Here is a 20,683-nt window from a genome sequence, read left to right on the forward strand (position 1 = left end):
ATCTTCTGGTTCAAACTTTAGGGAGTGTTGAGCTCGCACATCAAATTCCTGCTGCATAAGGATTACAAAGCTAAATTTTATGAGATTATCCGACCAAAGGGCCTGATACGTGCCTAATGTATAGTCTTTTTAGCCTATTTCAGCACGTATTTCCATGCATTTATATACTGTTTTTATAGTATTTTGCCCCGAATTGGCTACTTTGGTGTATTTTGTCCTTTTTGTAGGGATAATCGCGGAAGTAGCGGAACCATGCCCTTTTTCTGTCCTTTTTGCATGCATTTAGAGGAGACGGGAGTATCCCAGAGTGAGATGTTGCACTGAGAAGTGTCGTTGCACGCATTACGAGGTACTTGGGTGAAGACGTAAGCTGAATTGAAGATCCAAGTGGTCTATCGAGCTGTTTGGAGGACGATCGAAGGGTTCCAAGGCTCCTTAAGGCTCGATCGAGAGGCTCATTCCTCGATCGAGTAGTCTGCACCTGACCAAGACCTCGATCGAGTGACCAGTTGTTCGATCGAGGAGGTTCTGCTGAGCTGATGGTCGATCGAGTAGTCTAATCTACTCGATCGAGAGGCTTTTTGACGCTGTGGGCTTTAATTAGCCGTGTTTGGTTTATTTTGCAATAACACTTAGACTTTTCCTATTTAACCAAGGATTACTAGGTTAATTAGGTATCTCTTTTTACTCTGAGACTATCTCTTTTACTATCATTGATATTAGAAAAACCTACTCATACTTTTACGTTGCTTTCACCTTGGGATTATTGCCTTTTCGGATTTCGTTCTTTACGCCGGAATTTCTCGGATTGTAATTCTCTTCCCCTTTTTAATAATAATTAACCTTCTTTTGTTGTTTTAATTCCTGTTTTATGTTATTGTTTTCATTCCTTCTTGCCCTAATCATTATCATTGCTTTTTATTATTATTTCGCTATGTTTTCTGCTGAAATTTACATCTTTGTTAGATTAGTTATGAATATGAGTAGCTAATTCCCCTTCATGTTGGGATTAGGGGATCTGCGGTAGAATAATGATGACGTGGTAAATGAATTAGACGAACCGATTTAAGAGACTCATGTCACTATAGCAATATAACTGTAATCACCGACCTAGTTGAGTGCACGCTTCTATGTCACCTATTAAATCGGCTACAATTAACCCTGGATCGAAAGATTGGACTAAATAGGCCTGCTATAAACAGGAGACTACCCTAATGAGGACGAAAGTTAAGTTAGTGGTATTTTAGGGTGGGAAGTGGACCGAAAGGACCTTCTAATATCCGTCTCACGCTTAGTTAAATCCGAGTCATTTCTTTGCTAAGTTGTTGAACTACCGTAGTGAACCGAAGTCCCGACATGCCTCTCTCTTATTGATAGTTCAATTCATTTCTTGCAATTCTCGCTCTTTCCTTATTTCTCTTCTTTCAACTCCGTAGTTTAGAACCAAAAATTAATCAAACCCAATTGTTACCTTAGATTTAGAAATAGATAGTTGTAGTTACATTCCTCCCCGTGGATTCGATACTCACGCCTCTACTACATATTTAGTTGAGACCGTTAGGTTTTATTTTTGACAGTGCGCGACAGGACGTGTCAAATTTTGGCGCCGTTCTTTCCGGGAGGCAATTGTTCCAATTACTAGCTGTTTTATTTTTAATTCTCCTTTTTAGTTTAAGGAACTTCGTTCCTTAGGCTATTCTCATATCTTGTCCGTAGTTTCGTCTTATGCGCGCAGTCGCAAGGTGGTCCACTGCTACCTTTTGATCCCGAGATTGAGAGATCCCGTCGCGCAAAGAGGAGACTATTTCGAGAACAACAGAAGAGGAAGAGCCCGTTCTCGGCAATTTTTACGAGAACGAGCTTTTCGAAGACAACCCGCCGTCTTCTCCGCTTTCCGACTTGTTCACTTGAGTCCATCACTTTCCCAGAATTTCCCGAAATGGCCGGAAGCAACCATCGCTAGTCACTCCGAGCCCACACCGACAATCTTTATAAAGGGTTCGAACCGCCTGGAGATGCCGGGAAGTTCGAACCTAAGCCGTCTTACATCGCATGGTAGAGAAAAATCGGTTCGGGAGCCGCGAAGGAAGATGCGGCTCAACATATGGAGACTTTCATTGATTATCGCTGCTCCATACCACCTCCCACCGGCGTGACAAATGACCGGATCAAGGAAACGATGTTCATTTTCTCACTCCGCGATGCTTTGCGCGGAGTGGTACAGGGATTTGGACAAAGCTGCTCACGGCATAACAGATTGGAATTCGCTAGCATTGGCGTTTTATAAGAAATATTTCTCTGCTTCGAGAACCATAGCCATCAGAGCTCAGATAACCAGTTTCAAGCAGGGTCCCGACGAGAACTTCCACGAGGCATGGCTTCGTTTTAAGAAACTAGTGCGTACCATACCACACCACGGTTTCGAGAAATGGAGTTTATGCAACCATTTTTACAATGGTTTATATGATGATCAGAGGGCTATATTAGATGCAGCGGCCAACGGTCGATTTTCTGACAACTTGGGGCCAACGAAAGGTTGGAAAATAATAGATGATTTAGCCACTCACAGGGCTGAATACGGGAATTCAAGAGGAAACCAAAGAAGAGCTGCTGAATCCTCTTCAGTGGCTGCACTAGAAGCCCTTACTGCTAGGTTCGACAAGTACGAACTAGGGGGAGCTTTCAAGCCAGGGATGTACCAGGTTAATGCTATGACAGACGGTCCTTTCGTCTGTACGAGATGTGGGGTAGACGGACATGTCTCGATTTCATCCCGATCCCTTATGAGCAATGTGCTTTGCCTTCCAACATTATAGGCAAAACAACAACCAAGATGAGCCAAATATCCACCCCAATTTGAGGTGGAGTAACCGAGCAACATACTCAATCCCACCGCCCCTCCAAATCGAAGCAGCACCTTTACATTCCGCCACATCAGAAGCAACAAGGCTATCAGAAGCCTCCGTCCTTCAACCCACCTAGCCACGGCTTATCTTCAAGTGGAGTGAGTGAAATGGGCGAGTTGAAATCTATGATGCAAGCTATTACAAAGCAGCTTCATGCGAGTGATCAACAAAGAAGCACAAGTGATCAACAGCGAGACGCGACCATAAAGGCACTTGAGACTCAAGTTGCCCAACTCGCCGCGAACCAATCCTCGAGAAAGCCAGGTCATTTACCGACTCAAAATGAGAAGAACCCAAACGAGACGGTACATTTGATAGAGTTGAGAAGCGGACTCTCTTATGAGGGACCGAATTGAAGAAATCGGACACGGGAGTAGCCAGAATCGATGATGAACAAAGTGTTCGGTAAGAAAAAGGGACTCACGACGAAGCAATTACTCGATCGACTGAAGTCTGGTGCTGAAACAGTTCGATCGAGTGGAATTGGTGAGGAAAGCCCTCGATCGAGTAGTCACTCTGCTCGATCGAGTGACATGGAAGCTGAAGAAGGTCGATCGAGGGGGACTGTTGCTCGATCGATTGAAGTTGATGAAGAAACAGCTCGATCGAGTGGCCACATTGCTCGATCGACTGATATTGTCGACGGGAAGCTTATTCGAGAGACTGCTAGTGCTCGTTTAAGCGATGAGTTACCAGAAAGGCCTCGTTCGAGAGGTAAGAAGCGCCCAAAGGACACCGAACTTGCTCCGGAAGACACTTTGGAGGCGAGAAACAAGGGACTCGAAATTCCAATTACGGTTCCTTTCCCGAGGCGGCTACAGAATACCAAGATTAATCAACAGTTTAGCAAATTTGTTGAGCTGTTGAAGAGTTTGGAAGTTTCCGTGCCGTTCACTGAGTTGCTTATGAAGGTACCCTCTTACTTACGATTTATGAAAGATATTTTAGCACGTAAGAGGACCGTTAATGATAATGAGACTGTAGCTTTGACTGAGATGGGGTCAGCCCTGTCTCAAAATAAGCTACCTCTTAAGCAATCAGACCCGGGTAGTTTTTCGATCCCCTGTCACATAGGTATGAGTTTGATTGATAATGCGCTATGCGATTTAGGCGCTAGCGTAAGTGTTCTACCTTTGTCTCTAGCTAAGAGACTTGGTGTGACAAAGCCGAGTTGCACCAATATGATCGTCCCGGATGGCCGACCGTAGTTTATCACGGCCACTAGGAGTAGCAGAGGACGTACCTGTTAGGATCGGGAAGTTCTTTATTCCCGTTGATTTTGTCGTCCTAGATATCCCCGAAGATGTGCATACCCCTATCATTTTAGGGAGACCATTTTTGTCCACTGCCCGAGCGTGATAGATGTCGGGGAAGACTTTGACCTTCCGGTAGGGGATGAGGAGTTGACTTTTCGTCGGTCCCAATTCGGAGGGCTCCCATGCAAGCTCAGCCTTGCAATGCCCTCTCTTCTGTTGACCCTATTATTGACACTCCAGATGAAAGTTTGGAGAATATTGCTATTATTGCTAACCCTCCGCCTCAGGTCGAGAGCAACAAGGAGGAAAATTCGTCTGTTGTCCTTGCTGCAGTACGAGATGAAGGCAAGAAAGGAGCGATCAAAGGACGGGGTGGAACCATTGTCATTCAAACTCGAAGCCAAGAAAGCCAAGGAAGGCGACAGAGCGACGAGAACAAAGACAGTTCGAACCTACATAGATTCGAACTATGTTCCTCCTCCTCTTAGAAATTCAAGTTCATGGAAGTAAAAAGGACAACAAGATCGCGAAGTGACGTCCTCCATCAAGCCCACGAAGGGGCCACGACAAATGATGGGAATTAAACGGGGAAATGCCCCGTGTAACAAAGTGTAATAGACAAGTTTTGAATTTCCTTTGAATTGGTTTATTTACGTTTTTAATTAGGACAATTAGCTTAGACATTCTTTTTAGCGTAGAATAAGACTATAGACTGTGTTCTTTGCATTTTTGGTATTTTTGGGATGTGTTTGGATTTGTTTTACGCAGGTTTGGGGAAATACACGCATTTCGAGGAAGTACAGATGGAAATTCAAAGGAATTCACACGAGGAAGTCCTCGATCGAGTACTTTTTGTACTCGATCGAATGGAAATTGGTTCGATCGAGTCATTGTCTACTCGATCGAGGAAGGCTAAAGTGGAATTGGTCGATCGAGGGGGATCTGCTGTTCGATCGAGCAAGGGGACATCAAAAGGTCCTCGATCGAGAGGTTAAAGTCACTCGATCGAGTGACATGAACAGGGACACGGGAGTTTTTCTTTCTTAAACTCTTTATTTCCCTAATCTTTTTCATTTAACCCCTAATTCCGTCTAACCTCTTCCTTTTGTGCGATTGATTTTCCCCAAATCCCCATCTCTTGCCCAAAAATCACCTAATCAAACACCTACATTCTATTGCTAGCTAATTAATCTTCAATACCCCCTTATTTTCCCCCTCTTTTATGCTCATTTTCTCGGTTTTCTAAGGGAATTAGGGTTTGCGGTTTTCCAATTGAAAATCCGCCTTTGTTGCGTGTTGTTTGGAGTTTAATTGCTAATTTGTAGGTCAATCATCATCAAGTAAGTGTTCATTCAACCTCTTTGCATTTTATCTTCAATTATTTCGAATTTTTATGAGGTGATTTAAGTTAGGGCTCGAAAAATCCATGTATAGTCGACTTGTTTCGATTTTATTGTGTTTATTTGCCTTGATTAGCTTAATTGATGATGTTTTAGCAACTCCTCGCTGTTCTTGCATGATAAATTCGAATCTTGCGCGATTTTTGCGATTAGGGTTCCTGTGAGTCGGAAATTTCGATTGTCGGGGCGGTTGCTTTGCTTTGTAATTGCGGTTATCGCCTTCTTATTCTCGTTATTAACCGTTAATCGCCTTCCCGTCCCCTATCGCCTCTTTATGCTGTGAATTCTTTGGGAATCTTGCACTGTGAATGGCTATTCTCGACTGCCCGGAGTGATACATGCCCCCATTTTCGGTTTTCATGCTGTATTCACCCTTCTCATCAACATGTTTTATCACATTATCACCACTCACATGCTGTTTTTCGAAAATTTTTGGGGAATTGCTTGGTTTTGTATGCTGTACGTCGATTGTTTCGACTGATAGGGCTTCATATTTGCTGTCACATGTTGGTTAGCGGGTTGTTTTAACCACGGTTAGCAGCATATTTTCTTATCCATGCCCTTTTGACACTTTGCAGGATGGACGCGAGCTCTCTTCCTTCTACTAGTACGTCCTCCAGCTCTTCTGTGAGCGAGCAAGTGGCCCCTGCTGCTGCCACTAGCTCTACCTTGGTCACCACTACGGCACCTGTTTTACTTGTCTCACGGGGACGAGTCTACGGCGCACCCAGCTCACCTGGGAGCTCGGTTCAGACTTCACCAGCCATCACTCCCAGGCCTTTCTCTTTGCTGGCTTGCGGCTTCAGACCCCGTTTTCCGCAGCTCGGTATGGTGCCACCGAGGACCCACCAGCAGGCTAGCCAGCTAGCCCTCACTTCCAGCCCGTCTGAGGCTGTTGTTACGGGAGAGGGCGCTATCGCGCTGTCATCAAGATGCCCACGGTACGTTTCACTTCGGAGGCTCACCGGACACGGTTAGTTTCTTTACTTCGTTGCCCCCTCTCCTCTACCCGTTTCCTTGCGCGGACTGACCTAGAGACCTTAGGCATTTACGAGGAGGTCTGTAGTTTGTTGAACGGGACGGGTATGTCGGGTTTGATTACCATGCAGGAGGCTACCATTCGTACCCTTACGTACGAGTTCTTTAGCTCCTATTCCTTCGACACCGACTCTTACGCCGCCGACCACTCCGGTTCCTGTATTTACTTTCGACTCCGCAACGAGTCTCATCACCGGACTTTGGCTCGGTTTGGGCAGGTTTTAGGCCTAGTTAGTGACGGCCTCACCGCCCCACCTCGAGACCTTCTTCGACCACTGGGGTCACTTACTCACACTCCCTTCCACTCACGGAAGGGAGCTCACATTCACTTACCTCGCGCCCCGTTACTACTTGCGTCGTTAGGAGAGACCATCTTTGGGCGCCCGAGTCCAACAACGTGACCAACACCGAGCTAGCGATTCTCGCGGGTACCTCAACATTGACTATGGTACCCCGTTTTGTTCTAAACATTGCCTATCCGGTAGCTCGGATTGAACGGTATTGGGACTCGGGTCAAGACCGCCGTTGTCCGTGGCGGGCTTGTTACTAGGATCGCCCGCCACCTTTACCCTCGACCCTTCACTCACTGCACCTGATGAGGTGGCTTACCTTGACCTCGATGCCATGGCTGTCTTGACCTGGTTCCCAAAGGCGAAGGGGAGCGCGAGGACGTGGAAGATCTGTGGTTCCACGTCTGTTACCTTGCCGTGCTCTACCCTTCCGCCACTCTCACCGCTCCCTACTGCTGCTGAGGGAGCGAGGCCACCTCCACCTACCTACCACCTGACCTTCACCCCTCCCTCTTCTTCCTCTAAGAAGAGGAAGCGGGAGGCCGGAGCGTCTTCTAGCTCCCAGACCCCGACTCAGGCCCAGGCTGGACCGACACCCACGCCTCAGCCTACACCTTCACTCACTCCACCCCCACTTGACCCTCCTTCTGGTTCGGCCTTTCCGGCCAATTTTGTCTGCCCTCCTGCTTTAGAGGCGCCCGAGGATATGTGCAGGTACCTTACTGAGATGAGGCGGGATATGGCTCTAGCTGTATTCCCGCTTTACGAGTTCCATATCCGAGCCCGGCGACCGATTCCAGAGGGGTGGCCGCATCCTTCCTTCTACCGATACCCAGCGGACGGGTACCCTCCGTCTTCTTCTGACTCAGAGGAGGAGCCGGAGGAGACAAATGCGTAGCACAAGAGGTGCGATTCTGGCAGAAAGCGAGCGGCGCGGCGAGAGCCGCCAGAGAGGAGGCGAGTGATCCCCGTTCGTACCCAACCCGAGGACCTGGTTGGAGGTGACGACCGAGTCTCCCCTTGTTTGTTCTTTGTTTGGGGAGACTGTTTTGTTGAGCCGAGTACTCGAGAGACGGCGGTGCCGACGACGAGTAGCTATCTTTGTCTACCCACTTCCCGCTTTTACGGGCTGGTTTGGGGAAGTTCGTGTTTTGTATGTTTTCTTACTCTTTTATTTTCGTCTCCTTTATTTTTATTTTATCGGTTGTAAACCCCCATCCCCCATTTTTCTGCTGGTGTATGCTGGAGGACAACGAGGGCGTTGTCCGTTTTGGTTTGGGGAGGGTATTGCATCCTTTTGAGTCTGCATCTGCATTTGTTTTGCATTCACGTTTCATTTTTCAGTTTGCATTTGTTATTTATTATCAAAAAAAAATCAAAAATCCAAAAAAAAAAAAAAAAAAATTAGAAAATTTCAAAAATTTAAAAAAATTTCACGTTTATTTTTGCATTTAGGTTGAGTCGGAACGGTAGATTCCCGTGATGAAATTGCACTTAACTTGTCAATTCACTTGAGCCTTGCACTTTATTGATGGTTTTTAGCTTTGTCATACGCATAATCTACGAATTTCTGTTCCAATATAAGCTGACTGTTTAGACTTGACCTATAAACTGGCAAACTACTTAAAAATTCTGAGTTTTAGAGCCATAACTGGTGACATTCATGACCAGTTCATTAGGAATTTTGAGAGTAGTACTCCTTGCATAGCATGTTTATCTCATTTGCACATTTATGACATTCAATTTCTCGTCAAATGCACATATTCGGGTTTGTGGTTGGTGTCACATGCAGGGAGGGTCTTGCAATTCCCCTTCTTTATATATCTTCACCCATTTAGCTCCACTTTAGCCAAAACTTGCCTTTTTGACCCATTAGCTACACTCCAAACTGAGCCTGCCTAGTCAAGCTAGTTAGTTTGTCCTTTTGCGGTATGTGTTTCCATTGCAGTTTGGCCTGTCTTTCTTGTTGAGTTGGTGTTGTGTTAAGGGAGGAGGAAAGAAAAAAAGCATTGAAAAAAGAAAGAAAAAACGTGAAGAAGAAGAAAAAAAAAGAAAAGAAAATGAAAAAAATGAGATTCACGTGAACAAAAGAAAAAGAGAAAAATTGTGAAAAAATGATTGTCCCCTCTTGTCAGAGTTGAGAAGATGTTCGAAGATGTACAATCGACAAGAGGGTTGGTTGTTTCAGTTAGCTGATTCAGACGGTGTTTAAAAAAGGGAACTTTGTGACCGTCTGACTCCTCTACTCTTATTCCATATCTTTTTTGAGGAGATTGTGCTTCCAGTCTAGTGAGTTTTGTGCCATGAAGGGCACCTGTGTTAGTCTTTCAGTCAGTTTGAGATCCGGATGGTTTATTATGGTCCTGTTAGGAACTAGCTTGACGCTTTTACCTCCACATTTCCATAACTTGTATTGCCTTTTCTCACCTGAACCTCACTATTCCCATATTATTTGCAAACCCTCGGCTGTGACGGACATTATTGGTTGGAATTTGTGCATTAGTACTTGAATTGTCTTTCATTTTTGTTGCATGCATGCTATGTAGGTCGCAGTTAGGTGAGTGACTGTTTTTCTTCTCTCTTTTACATATAACATTTGCCCTTTGCTTCATGAGAGAAGAGTGACCACGTGAGAGTCCGGTTTTGTTGGTCTTGCAAGGTCGATAGGTCGACTTTATTTCTCGAATGACTTATAATTCGTTTGCGTATTGACCGCCTAGCTTTAATCGTTGATTTCTTTGCATTAAATTGGTTCAAGTAGACAAGTTAAGCTAGCTACGAGTTATCATTTCCGTTCCATTAGTTTAGTTTTGAGTTTACTCGAGGGCGAGTAAAGGTTTGGTTTGGGAGATTTGATACGTGCCTAATGTATAGTCTTTTTAGCCTATTTCAAAGACGTATTTCCATGCATTTATATACTGTTTTTATAGTATTTTGCCCCGAATTGGCTACTTTGGTGTATTTTGTCCTTTTTGTAGGGATAATCGCGGAAGTAGCGGAACCATGCCCTTTTTCTGTCCTTTTTGCATGCATTTAGAGGAGACGGGAGTATCCCAGAGTGAGATGTTGCACTGAGAAGTGTCGTTGCACGCATTACGAGGTACTTGGGTGAAGACGTAAGCTGAATTGAAGATCCAAGTGGTCTATCGAGCTGTTTGGAGGACGATCGAAGGGTTCCAAGGCTCCTTAAGGCTCGATCGAGAGGCTCATTCCTCGATCGAGTAGTCTGCACCTGACCAAGACCTCGATCGAGTGACCAGTTGTTCGATCGAGGAGGTTCTGCTGAGCTGATGGTCGATCGAGTAGTCTAATCTACTCGATCGAGAGGCTTTTTGACGCTGTGGGCTTTAATTAGCCGTGTTTGGTTTATTTTGCAATAACACTTAGACTTTTCCTATTTAACCAAGGATTACTAGGTTAATTAGGTATCTCTTTTTACTCTGAGACTATCTCTTTTACTATCATTGATATTAGAAAAACCTACTGTTACTTTTACGTTGCTTTCACCTTGGGATTATTGCCTTTTCGGATTTCGTTCTTTACGCCGGAATTTCTCGGATTGTAATTCTCTTCCCCTTTTTAATAATAATTAACCTTCTTTTGTTGTTTTAATTCCTGTTTTATGTTATTGTTTTCATTCCTTCTTGCCCTAATCATTATCATTGCTTTTTATTATTATTTCGCTATGTTTTCTGCTGGAAATTTACATGCTGTTAGATTAGTTATGAATATGAGTAGCTAATTCCCCTTCATGTTGGGATTAGGGGATCTGCGGTAGAATAATGATGACGTGGTAAATGAATTAGACGAACCGATTTAAGAGACTCTGTCACTATAGCAATATAACTGTAATCACCGACCTAGTTGAGTGCACGCTTCTATGTCACCTATTAAACTGGCTACAATTAACCCTGGATCGAAAGATTGGATTAAATAGGCTGCTATAAACGATGAGACTACCCTAATGAGGACGAAAGTTAAGTTAGTGGTATTTTAGGGTGGGAAGTGGACCGAAAGGACCTTCTAATATCCGTCTCACAGTTAGTTCGTCTGAGTCATTTACTGCTAAGTTGTTGAACTACCGTAGTGAACCGAAGTCCCGACATGCCTCTCTCTTATTGATAGTTCAATTCATTTCTTGCGTTACTGCTCTTTCCTTATTTCTCTTCTTTCAACTCCGTAGTTTAGAACCAAAAATTAATCAAACCCAATTGTTACCTTAGATTTAGAAATAGATAGCTGTAGTTACATTCCTCCCTGTGGATTCGATACTCGACTGCCTCTACTACATATTTAGTTGAGACCGTTAGGTTTTATTTTTGACAGGTACGCGACAGACGTGTCAGGGCCCTTTGTTTTCTCAGCACAGGACTATATGGGAGAACTTTAACTACCCTAAAAACAATTTTATTGGTTTGCTCGCTACTCCAAATAAATTATCGACCATTGATAATATCTGTAGCAGGGGTAGGATGCTGGTGAACAGGTGCGTTCTATGCGAGCAAAACCTGGAAACTGTGTCTCATCTTCTCTTTGAGTGCCCGTTTTCAGCTATGGTTTGGCAAACAATAGCTACATGGATTAAGGTATCACCTGACATTCGTCTTTCTCAGCTATTTTACTGGTTCCGTACTCATAATCGTGGTAAAAGTTGGCTTAACAAGCAGAGGCGATGTGCTCTTACATGTGTTATATATCTGCTTTGGCGAGAGAGAAACAAGAGGATATTTCACGGCACCAAATCTGCTCCTACTTCACTGATTTGGCGTGCTAAATTCCTTATTGTTTTACGACTTTATCAATTTACTAGTGATGCTAATGAGGGTCTCTATTTGTAGGAGTTTCGTATTTATAGGCTTTTAATTATTTTGTTTGGACTCTTAGGTGGCCTCATTGGCTCCCTTGTAGGACTTTAGGATCTTGTACTCTATTTCATATTTTTTATATGGATCCTAATCTTTCTGGAAAAAAAAATAACATACTAATAATATAAATGGTAATATTATTAATAATAATATAACATATTAACAATAACAACCAAAAAATAAATATGATAAGTATAATATAAATATTATAAATGTAAGAAATAATAATATTAATAATAATAATAAATAATAATAATAATAATAATAATAGGTCTAATATAATAATTTATTAATATAATCATATAAAATATAATAATAATAATAATAATAATAAATATGTTATTAATAATAATGAATATAATAATAAATTAATAAATATAATATAACAATATAATAATAATAATAATAAATATTAATACTACTAATATTTTCATTAATCATAATAATATAATAATAAATAAATATATTAAATATAAATATAATAATATAAACAACAATAATAATAAATATAATAGTAATATAATAAATATAAAAAAATATTAATATATTAATATAATAATAATAATAATAATATTAAATAAATTAATATAATAATAACGATAAAAATAAGAATACTAATATTAATGTTGAAATAAATTAAACTAAACTGAACTGAACTGAACTGATCTGAATTGAACTGAACTGAACTGAACTTAATGGAGCTGAACTGAACTGAACTAAACTTAATGGGGCTGAAATCAAGTCCAAAAGAACAGGCCAAACACTTTTAAATTCAAGTTAAACATCCAATATTTTTATTTTGACTACCTAATTGTCTTGAACACTAGGATTTAGGTTGACAAGCTTATACTTATAACCTAAAAAAATACTCTATAATTCTTGTAAATTTAAAACAAATTTTTTTTAAGTCACTTTTATAAAAGGTGTTAATTCTTATAAGTTAAAATTTAGGTGTTTTAACTTAAAAAGTGTTAATTTTAGGGCTTATTGAATAAGAAGGCATAAGCATTTATCAAATTAAATGTCAATTAATTCAAGAGTCGTGTTAAATATCGTCGACACTTTTACTAATTATTGTCGACAATTAACACATCTTTTCAATATGGCCCCCCATTAACCCCCCCCCCCCCCCCTCTCTCTCTCTCTCTCTATCTATAATCTTTCTAAAACAAAAAAAAGACGGTTTTTTGGAAAAAAATCGTAATTTAATTTACGAACTTTTTGATTAAAACGGTTTTAAACATACGGTAACAACGATCAAGTTAGTAACGATGTTCAAGAGATATGTTTACGTTTCAAGTTTATGATTTGACGAACGGAATAGAGTAGAACGGATTAGTGATTATCGATCCCCGCGCCCAAAATTAATTTAAGACGGAAATTAATAATTTTTTTTAAAAAAAATATGTCAAAAAAGGGCTTGGATGAAGAAATTTTCCGTCCAAACGGAAAAAATTTTCGTCCAGACCTAGGTCCAGACGGAAAATTTCTTCATCTGGACCTAGGTCTGGACGAAAATTTCTTCGTCTGGTGGAAAATGTTTTTCGTCCGGAAAAAAAAATAACTTAAAAAAAAAATCATTTTCCGACTTAGATTAATTTTTGGCGCGGTAATCGATAATCGCTAATCCGTTCTAACAATAACGATTCTATTCTAAACCACCTTAAACTACTAACTAATTACAAATTTTAAAAAAATTAAATTAGTTTAGATTAATTGTCGTCGATTCCTTGAATTTGGTGGCGAAATTGAAGCGGTCGTGATGGAAATGTCATGCTTGGAAAAAAAAAAAGTGAAAATATGGAAGATTTAGAGTGAGGGGTAGATTATGAAAAATTAAAAAATGTCGACGATAATTAGTAAAATGTCGATGATGTCCAGCAGCTTGGTTTTTTAATTAATGACATTTTTTTTTTTTTTTTTTTTTTTGAGCCCGAGAGCTGCTGAAACGGAAATTATGCCCAAAAGATCATGTCTGAACTTAATTCCCATTGGTAAGTTGACGTCAGTACAAGACAAAATTGCAGCGCCAGCAACAATAAATCCAAGACTCCTGGATCCTGAGTAACTAACCAATACGGCAATACACCAGTTGTTGAAGAAATCCAATTAAATTGGCCTCACCATAATTCTCATTACCTTCTCTTTAATTTAATGGGTTATGATAAATACAACCCAATGAGTTGTATTTAAGAAACTAAAAAAGGAAATAAACACTTAATATTTGCATTAATTGCATGGATTTATGTGTAATTTGTTGTTTAATTTCTAAATTAATACCAAATTTGGAAGGGTATTAAATGCTTAAATACAACCCATTGGATTGTATATAGCATTTCCCTTAATTTAATCATCGGTATGTCTCTCTATTTTTTTACGACTACTCTCTAATTCTTCTCATCAATGCCCATTTTCTTAATTTTTTCCTGAAAAATCTGGAGTGATCATGATACTTTCAGCTTAACTAGGGAAAAGGGTAGTTAAAAAATCATACATAGATGTTGTAATCACTTACGGAGTACTTTTTTGTAGAATTCAGCTTAATTCAGGGTTTCAATATATTATATCTATTGCCAAATCCCCTTACTTTATTTTTATCTTATTGAATGTGGGGAACACTGATTAGATAGATGGGTATAATTTGATTGCTTTTGTTGGAGTCGGGTCAGAATCTTACGGCCCGCCTTTCTTTCTTGGATTTGAAACTTATAGGATCTGAATTAATCAACTTATAAGATCTCGAATCGAATCAATCAAACTTATAGGATCTCGAATCAACTTATAGGATCTCAACTTAATCAACTTATAGGATCTCGAACTAAACTTATGGATTCGAATCAATCGAATCAACTTATAGGATCTCGAATCAACTTAAATTAAGTGAGTATATAGATTCGAATCAACTTATAGGATCTAAATCAATCGAATCAACTTATAGGATTCGAATCAACTTATAAGATTCGAATCGAATCAAATTATAGGATGTGAATCGAATCAACTTATATGATCCGAATCAACTTATAGGATTCGAATCGAATCAATCAACTTATAGGATCTGAAGTTAACTTAAATTAAGTGACTTGAAGTCCAAAAGAACAGGGCCTTAGACTATGATTTCTCAACTTCGAGCCTGTCACCTTGGTAAAAAAAGGGTGGCTTATTTGGTATGCGTGGTTCACTTAAGGGAAGTTGAGTTGTATTCAGTACTTATGAGGTTAGGATTCCAATATAAAGATGTCGTGATGGTTAAAGATCGGATTTTGATAAGCAAGTTAGTTTTGCTCTATTGAGAGATTTAGTTCAGTTTTGCAAATTTTAGTTCTTGTGCTTCTTGGTTAAGTTAAATGATTTGATTCCTTCTCAGGTTTCTTGAATAATGGGTTGTGTTAGATTGAGCCTTGTCCTGTTTATAGCAATCGTAATATCTGCCATGACAGTGTTTGGAAATGACGCTCGTGTCAACAAGTCAACTTCTAGGTTATTTTGGTCAACTGGTAAAGAAGATGGTGACCTTGTAAGGAAGGCGGATTCTGAAGAATCTGTTGGGTTGAGTGAAAATGATGAACTTGATGGTGGTTTCTCTTCTCTAGATGGGATGTTACAGTGGGCAATAGGTAATCCATATCAGAGTTTCATTTATGTCGCAGTATGTTTTCCACTGAAGAAATCTGTTGGGTCAGTCAATCTATCTTCTGTAACTGTTAGACCGCTTAGACGTGGATGATGTCACATGTATCTTTTTATCTATGTTGCTGAAAGAAGAGATTAGTGGAATATTTTCTCTAAAAGACTAAGAGTGGCTGACATTGATGGAATGCTGGTGTTATATAGTAGATTGTTCCTAAATACGGAGAGAAGTCTTTTTCCTTAATCAATGGGGATACCTGAGTAGTATATAGCATCAAGGGATCTGAGATTTATGAGAACTGGGAGTTCCATAGCAGTTGAAACATGGAAGCTAGCACTAGTTTCCACCTTTTCAGTGCATTTACTAGTCACACACTAATGATTATTTGAATTTTTATCATTGAGCGTTGCATTATGGTGTATATATCCTGTAACATTGTTAGCTTGTATTGATTACAGAACTACTTACATTTTGTATATGACTGCAACAGGCCACTCTGATCCAGCAAAGTTAAAAGAAATTGCACAAAATGTGCAGCGTCTGTCACATGATGAGCTCAAGAAGCGCCAAATAGAAATTCAGGTTGACATAATGTTTTTGTGCTTGTGATCCCGAATTGAAAACCTGATTATTCTACTAGGATGATGAATCAAAAGAAAAATCACATTCATATGCCTTCTAACTTTTCTGCTATTTAGTAAAAGTTTGGAGACACAGTAGCTTGTACGAGTGAGACTGCTTAACCTTTTTGTAGTTTCATATTGGCTCATGTTTCTCGGTCTGTTCATCTTTTCTGAGGTGCTTGCGAGCAATACAACACTCAGATATGGAGAGGTGACACTTCATTGTAAACCAAAATCATGAAAGTTTTTAAAACCTAGACAAGTTCAACCCTTGGACAGGGATCCATGATACTTGTAGCAAAGTCCAATCAACATAGATTTTGAGTTTTTTCATTTTTTGAGACTGACAGCCTACTTCCTCAAGTATCTGAGAAACTGCTGAAAAGAAATCCTTTTATTTAATCCTCGACTCCTCGAGTTTAATAATCTTTCCAGATTGTCTTATTGTCCAAAGAGAAAAACCGATTTCTGAATTTGGAAAGCACCCCGATTCTTGATTTTTGCTCCCGAATAGACCTTTGTTTATGTGTTTGTTGGGGGTGTATAGGTGGGTTGAAAGCAAGTATCAAAATCAATACTGTGCAGGTGGAGTTCTCTTGCAGTACTCACAAAAAATTTTGATTACCTGTTTCTGGATTAATTCCTGCATTATCTTTGCATACAGGAATTAATGGAGAAGTTAAAAATGCCTTCTGATGCAGAACTGATGAAAATTGCAATAAATGATTTGAACAATTCGTCCACATCTAGGGAAGATCGACTTCGCGCTCTGGAAGAACTATTATTACTTGTTGAGCCCATAGATAACGCCAATGGTACGTAATAACTACAGTGGTGTATCTCTAAGAGGGAGCATTAACTTGTTTCTCGCAGTTTTTGATTTTTAAACATGTGTTTTCTCTGAAGGCAACGTACTTTGGAATCTTCGTATGGTTCTTTGTAGGAAGATTCCTTTTAATTTTTTCGTAGATTTGACAGTATAATAGTAGTTCAAGAAACATGGTTAATGGCTTTCTCTATTCTATTGTTACTTGACAGATTTTGGCAAGCTTGGTGGTCTTGCTGCTGTTGTAAAACAGCTTGATCATGTTGACCCAGATGTGAGGAAACTTGCCGCATGGGTTCTTGGAAAAGCTAATCAAAATAATCCAACTGTTCAACAGCAGGTTGTTGGAAATAGGGGCTTTTTAGTTAAGTATATTTTTTCCAATTGTCCCACATTGGTGAGGAAAAGAGTGTTTGTTGTGTTTATATATGACCACACTCCTTACCATATCACTAGTGGGTCATGGGAGGTTTTTGTGGAAGCTTTGCGAGGTGCTTAATTCAGCTCGCACACGCGCCCGTGCCTATCTTTTTGGGCCAGAGCCAATTCGGTTATCTCTTCTCCTTTTCATTGTTACTGCAATTTTAGTCTAACACAGGTTAACTGATCAATTTTACCGACACATTTATTGCCGCGTCTCTGATATTTTAGTGCTAAAACATGTGTCAAATACTAAGGATCTGAGTATGGAAATTGTATGCAACTCTTGTCAACCGGACACTTCTCCTAGTGGAAACAAGAGAGGGGAGTCTAGTAGTGCATATAATCTGATTTTTGACGATCTAAGTCCCATGTTTCAATCGTCACTCTATTTCACTTTAGAAACTACAAATATTTTTGCACGAGTCTTGGACTGAAGCATATAGTATTATACTATGATTTTTGACGATTTTGGCTTCATGTTTCAAACATCACTCTATTTCACTTTAGAAATTCCAAAGATTTCATATTTAATTACTTCTCTGTTTCAACATGCCTACCCGTGTGCTCGTACCCTTACTTTAGGACACAGTCTCATGTTCAAAAATTTGAGTTGTAGACTTAAAGTGAGTCCGGCACTTAGATCTATGATATCTTTGCCCGAGTTTGAGTAATATAGCTACATACAATGTAATAATGTATCATTAATTTGTTTAATTTTCTTTTAACTTAATATGGAATACTGTAGTAACTCCATGGAGACCATGGTGGTTGGTATAATATATGTTCAAAGTTTGTGATAGTTTTGCATGTGAACTTCAGGTTTTAGAGCTGGGTACGTTAGGAAAGCTTATAAAGATGGTCAAGTCTGATTTTGCAGAAGAGGCCATCAAAGCATTATATGCAGTTTCTGCTATAATCAGAAATAATTTCAGTGCACAGGAAACATTTTACGCAGAAGGGGGAGACTTGATGCTAAAGGTAACATGGTTTTGATTAATGATACTATGACGGTACTACTTCACTAATATTCAATCATCTCTGTTTTCAATCCAAGTCGATAAATCTCAATTAACAAACACAAATTCTTACAAAAGATGATCTCCCTGGCTCCCTCTATATTTATTTTTTGAGACCGCTCCGTTTACCCGCTATTATTCTATTGTAATGTCTCATCATTTAAATATGTGAGATAGTCTGTAAGGAGATTATGACTAAACAAAACGAAGACATCGGTCTATAACATGCGTCAAAAGACGTGTGGGACCATTTAGATTTCTCAATCATTACTTTAAACAGTGCTTGATAATTGCAAAAACGTTTTCTTGTTTGTAGGATATTCTGAGCAATTCAGCAGTTGATGTTAGGCTACGGCGGAGATGTGTCTTTCTTGTAGGTGATTTGGCAGAGTCTCAATTAGAGAATAAGCGTAAAGCGACGCTTCCATTTTTTAGCGATCACGTCTTTTTGAAGGCGGTGATCGATCTAACATCTTCAGACGACCTCGATCTTCAAGAGAAGGTAGACCATTTTGAACAGGGTTTATTTTCCCCATCCACAGCCCAAGGTTTTACAATGTTTCTGTTTATGGTAAAGCTAACTAAGATGCTGAATGAGCGAACAAATAATATTATCATCAGCTGTAAATTGTAACTTTAGCATCATACTATTAACTATTGTCCTACAGGCACTCATTGCAATTAAGGGTGTGTTTGGATAGCAAAAGTGGAGGGAAAGGGAGGGGAGGAGAAAGGAGGGAAGAGAAAGGGAGAGAAGGGAAGGGGAGGGGGAATGGGGTGTGGGTGTTTGGATACAAATTCCCTCCAAATCTTGCCTATTGTGGAGAGATTTTGGTTAGGCTTGGAGGAGTGAAATTGAATCCTTCAAATCTCTCCCCCTCCATTTCTCTCCACCCTCATTTGTTATCCAAACAAGAGATTTTAAATCCCCTACTCTCCCTCCCTTTCTTTTCCCTCCAAATCCCCCAATCCAAACACACCCTAAGAGTCTACTGCAACTTAAATCAACTGGGGCTTCAGTATTCAAAGAATTATGTGGATTAGACGAGGCATTGGTGAACATGAGGCGGCAGCTACAACAGGTGATGGAGGATGAAAGTCGTCGAGATTATGCAGAGGATGTGGAAATCCTTCGTCAGGAGGTAGAGCTGATGTTCGACAATAAGCTGGACAAGGTATTTTCCACATCAATGTTCTTGGTTTCCCTGGATTCATGTTGTACAAATTGTAGATTTTATATATTTTCACAAACATCAAGATTGTGTGTTTTGGTTCCCAATTTTGATGTTTGTGAAATATATGAAATCTATCAACTTTTTATTTAATAAAGACGCAGAAACGTTCGATGGGTACTATAATTTTTTTTTTCCTGGTTCCACCATAGATTCTACGGTCAGAAGTCGTAACATTTCGTAATCAACACAAATTCACATGAGACTTAGAATGGGGTATACTTTGGGTTTACATTTAGATGCGTTGCTGTCACACTAATTTAACATGAGACGGTTGTTACAAGAAACTAATTGCATAATCACTATCATTGTTGAGTTCATTTGTTAAATTGTGTGCTCTAACCTTACTGCAGGGAGCTCAAGTTCCCACATAATTTGTTCTGCCTCATCTTGGCAACTTGGAATACTACAGAAGAAGATCCATAGGAACTAGAACTATTCAAAACCACAAGTTTCACATAGTCTGGTTTTACAAATGTAGCAAATACAAGAGCATTGTAGTGTTTTTAACAGGAATATATTTCCGCTTTTTCCATAGTTAACACGGTATTTGTACTGAACTTTGCACCTAATGAGAGTGCAAAATTCTGCAGTAAAAAACTGCATTATTATGACTTTTAAGAGTTGTATATATCGACCAGTCGCCCTGCCAGTGTAGATGTCCCTCTTTTTTTTTTTTTTTGATGACGAGGGGTTGAATTCCCCCGGGCCCATGCATTCCCGCACCACCACATGGACCATGTAAGTCACCCCCTTCGGGGGCTGCAGTGGCCAAGTGATCATCGCCCCAGCTCGTAGTCAAACCCAGGACCTCTCAACTCCTGCATATCTGCAAGCTTCAAGGTTTAACCCGGTTACCACTGGACTAACACCACTTGGTTTAGATGTCCCTCTTTATGTCACTTTGTTGCATGTGTTTTCCTCGTTCTAGTTCAGCGATCGAGCCTTCAATTTGATTTTTGTAAGCTATTAAATTATTTTTACTTTTATTAATTTGCATATATAGAAATTAGATTTTTTTTCTCCATCGTTCTATCCGACTTTTGGAAGACGTGTTCCAAGGAGTTTGACTCTGACCTTGACATTAAATTTGAGGCGGTTTTAGTTCATGTATCAAGAGATTTGTGTGTCAACACTTGAAAAAGCAGGTTGGATGGGTTTACAGATCGTGTTAAAATTT

General features: G+C 40.0%; 1 protein-coding gene across 3 annotated transcripts; it reads left to right on the plus strand.

Annotated features, from left to right (window-relative positions):
- Positions 1–14,056: 14,056 nt before the first annotated feature.
- On the plus strand, positions 14,057–20,160 carry LOC141608025 (hsp70 nucleotide exchange factor FES1-like). 3 transcript variants are annotated; one of them, XM_074427376.1, is made up of 10 exons: positions 14,057–14,111; positions 15,120–15,369; positions 15,874–15,965; positions 16,671–16,821; positions 17,045–17,196; positions 18,075–18,233; positions 18,588–18,773; positions 18,940–18,953; positions 19,254–19,446; positions 19,857–20,160. In XM_074427376.1, exons 2-10 carry the CDS (start codon positions 15,132–15,134, stop codon positions 19,875–19,877), a joined length of 1,206 nt encoding a protein of 401 aa, XP_074283477.1. In that variant the 5' UTR covers positions 14,057–14,111; positions 15,120–15,131; the 3' UTR covers positions 19,878–20,160. The 3 variants fall into 3 exon arrangements, with proteins under 3 accessions (XP_074283477.1, XP_074283481.1, XP_074283487.1); XM_074427380.1 differs by lacking the exon at positions 14,057–14,111 and adding an exon at positions 14,855–15,026; XM_074427386.1 differs by lacking the exon at positions 14,057–14,111 and having other exon boundaries at positions 14,860–15,369; positions 17,045–17,172.
- Positions 20,161–20,683: the final 523 nt, after the last annotated feature.

This window comes from Silene latifolia, chromosome 1, assembly GCF_048544455.1.
Source record: "Silene latifolia isolate original U9 population chromosome 1, ASM4854445v1, whole genome shotgun sequence".
NCBI lineage: Eukaryota > Viridiplantae > Streptophyta > Magnoliopsida > Caryophyllales > Caryophyllaceae > Silene > Silene latifolia.

What these genes read in the sequence shown, in the direction of transcription:
- LOC141608025 (XM_074427376.1), top strand. Translation starts at nt 15,132, where the DNA reads ATGGGTTGTGTTAGATTGAGCCTTGTCCTGTTTATAGCAATCGTAATA. An exon ending in TTGGAAATAGGGGCTTTTTA is followed by an intron (nt 17,197 to 18,074) that starts GTTAAGTATATT and finishes TGTGAACTTCAG; the next exon opens with GTTTTAGAGCTGGGTACGTT. An exon ending in GGGGAGACTTGATGCTAAAG is followed by an intron (nt 18,234 to 18,587) that starts GTAACATGGTTT and finishes TCTTGTTTGTAG; the next exon opens with GATATTCTGAGCAATTCAGC.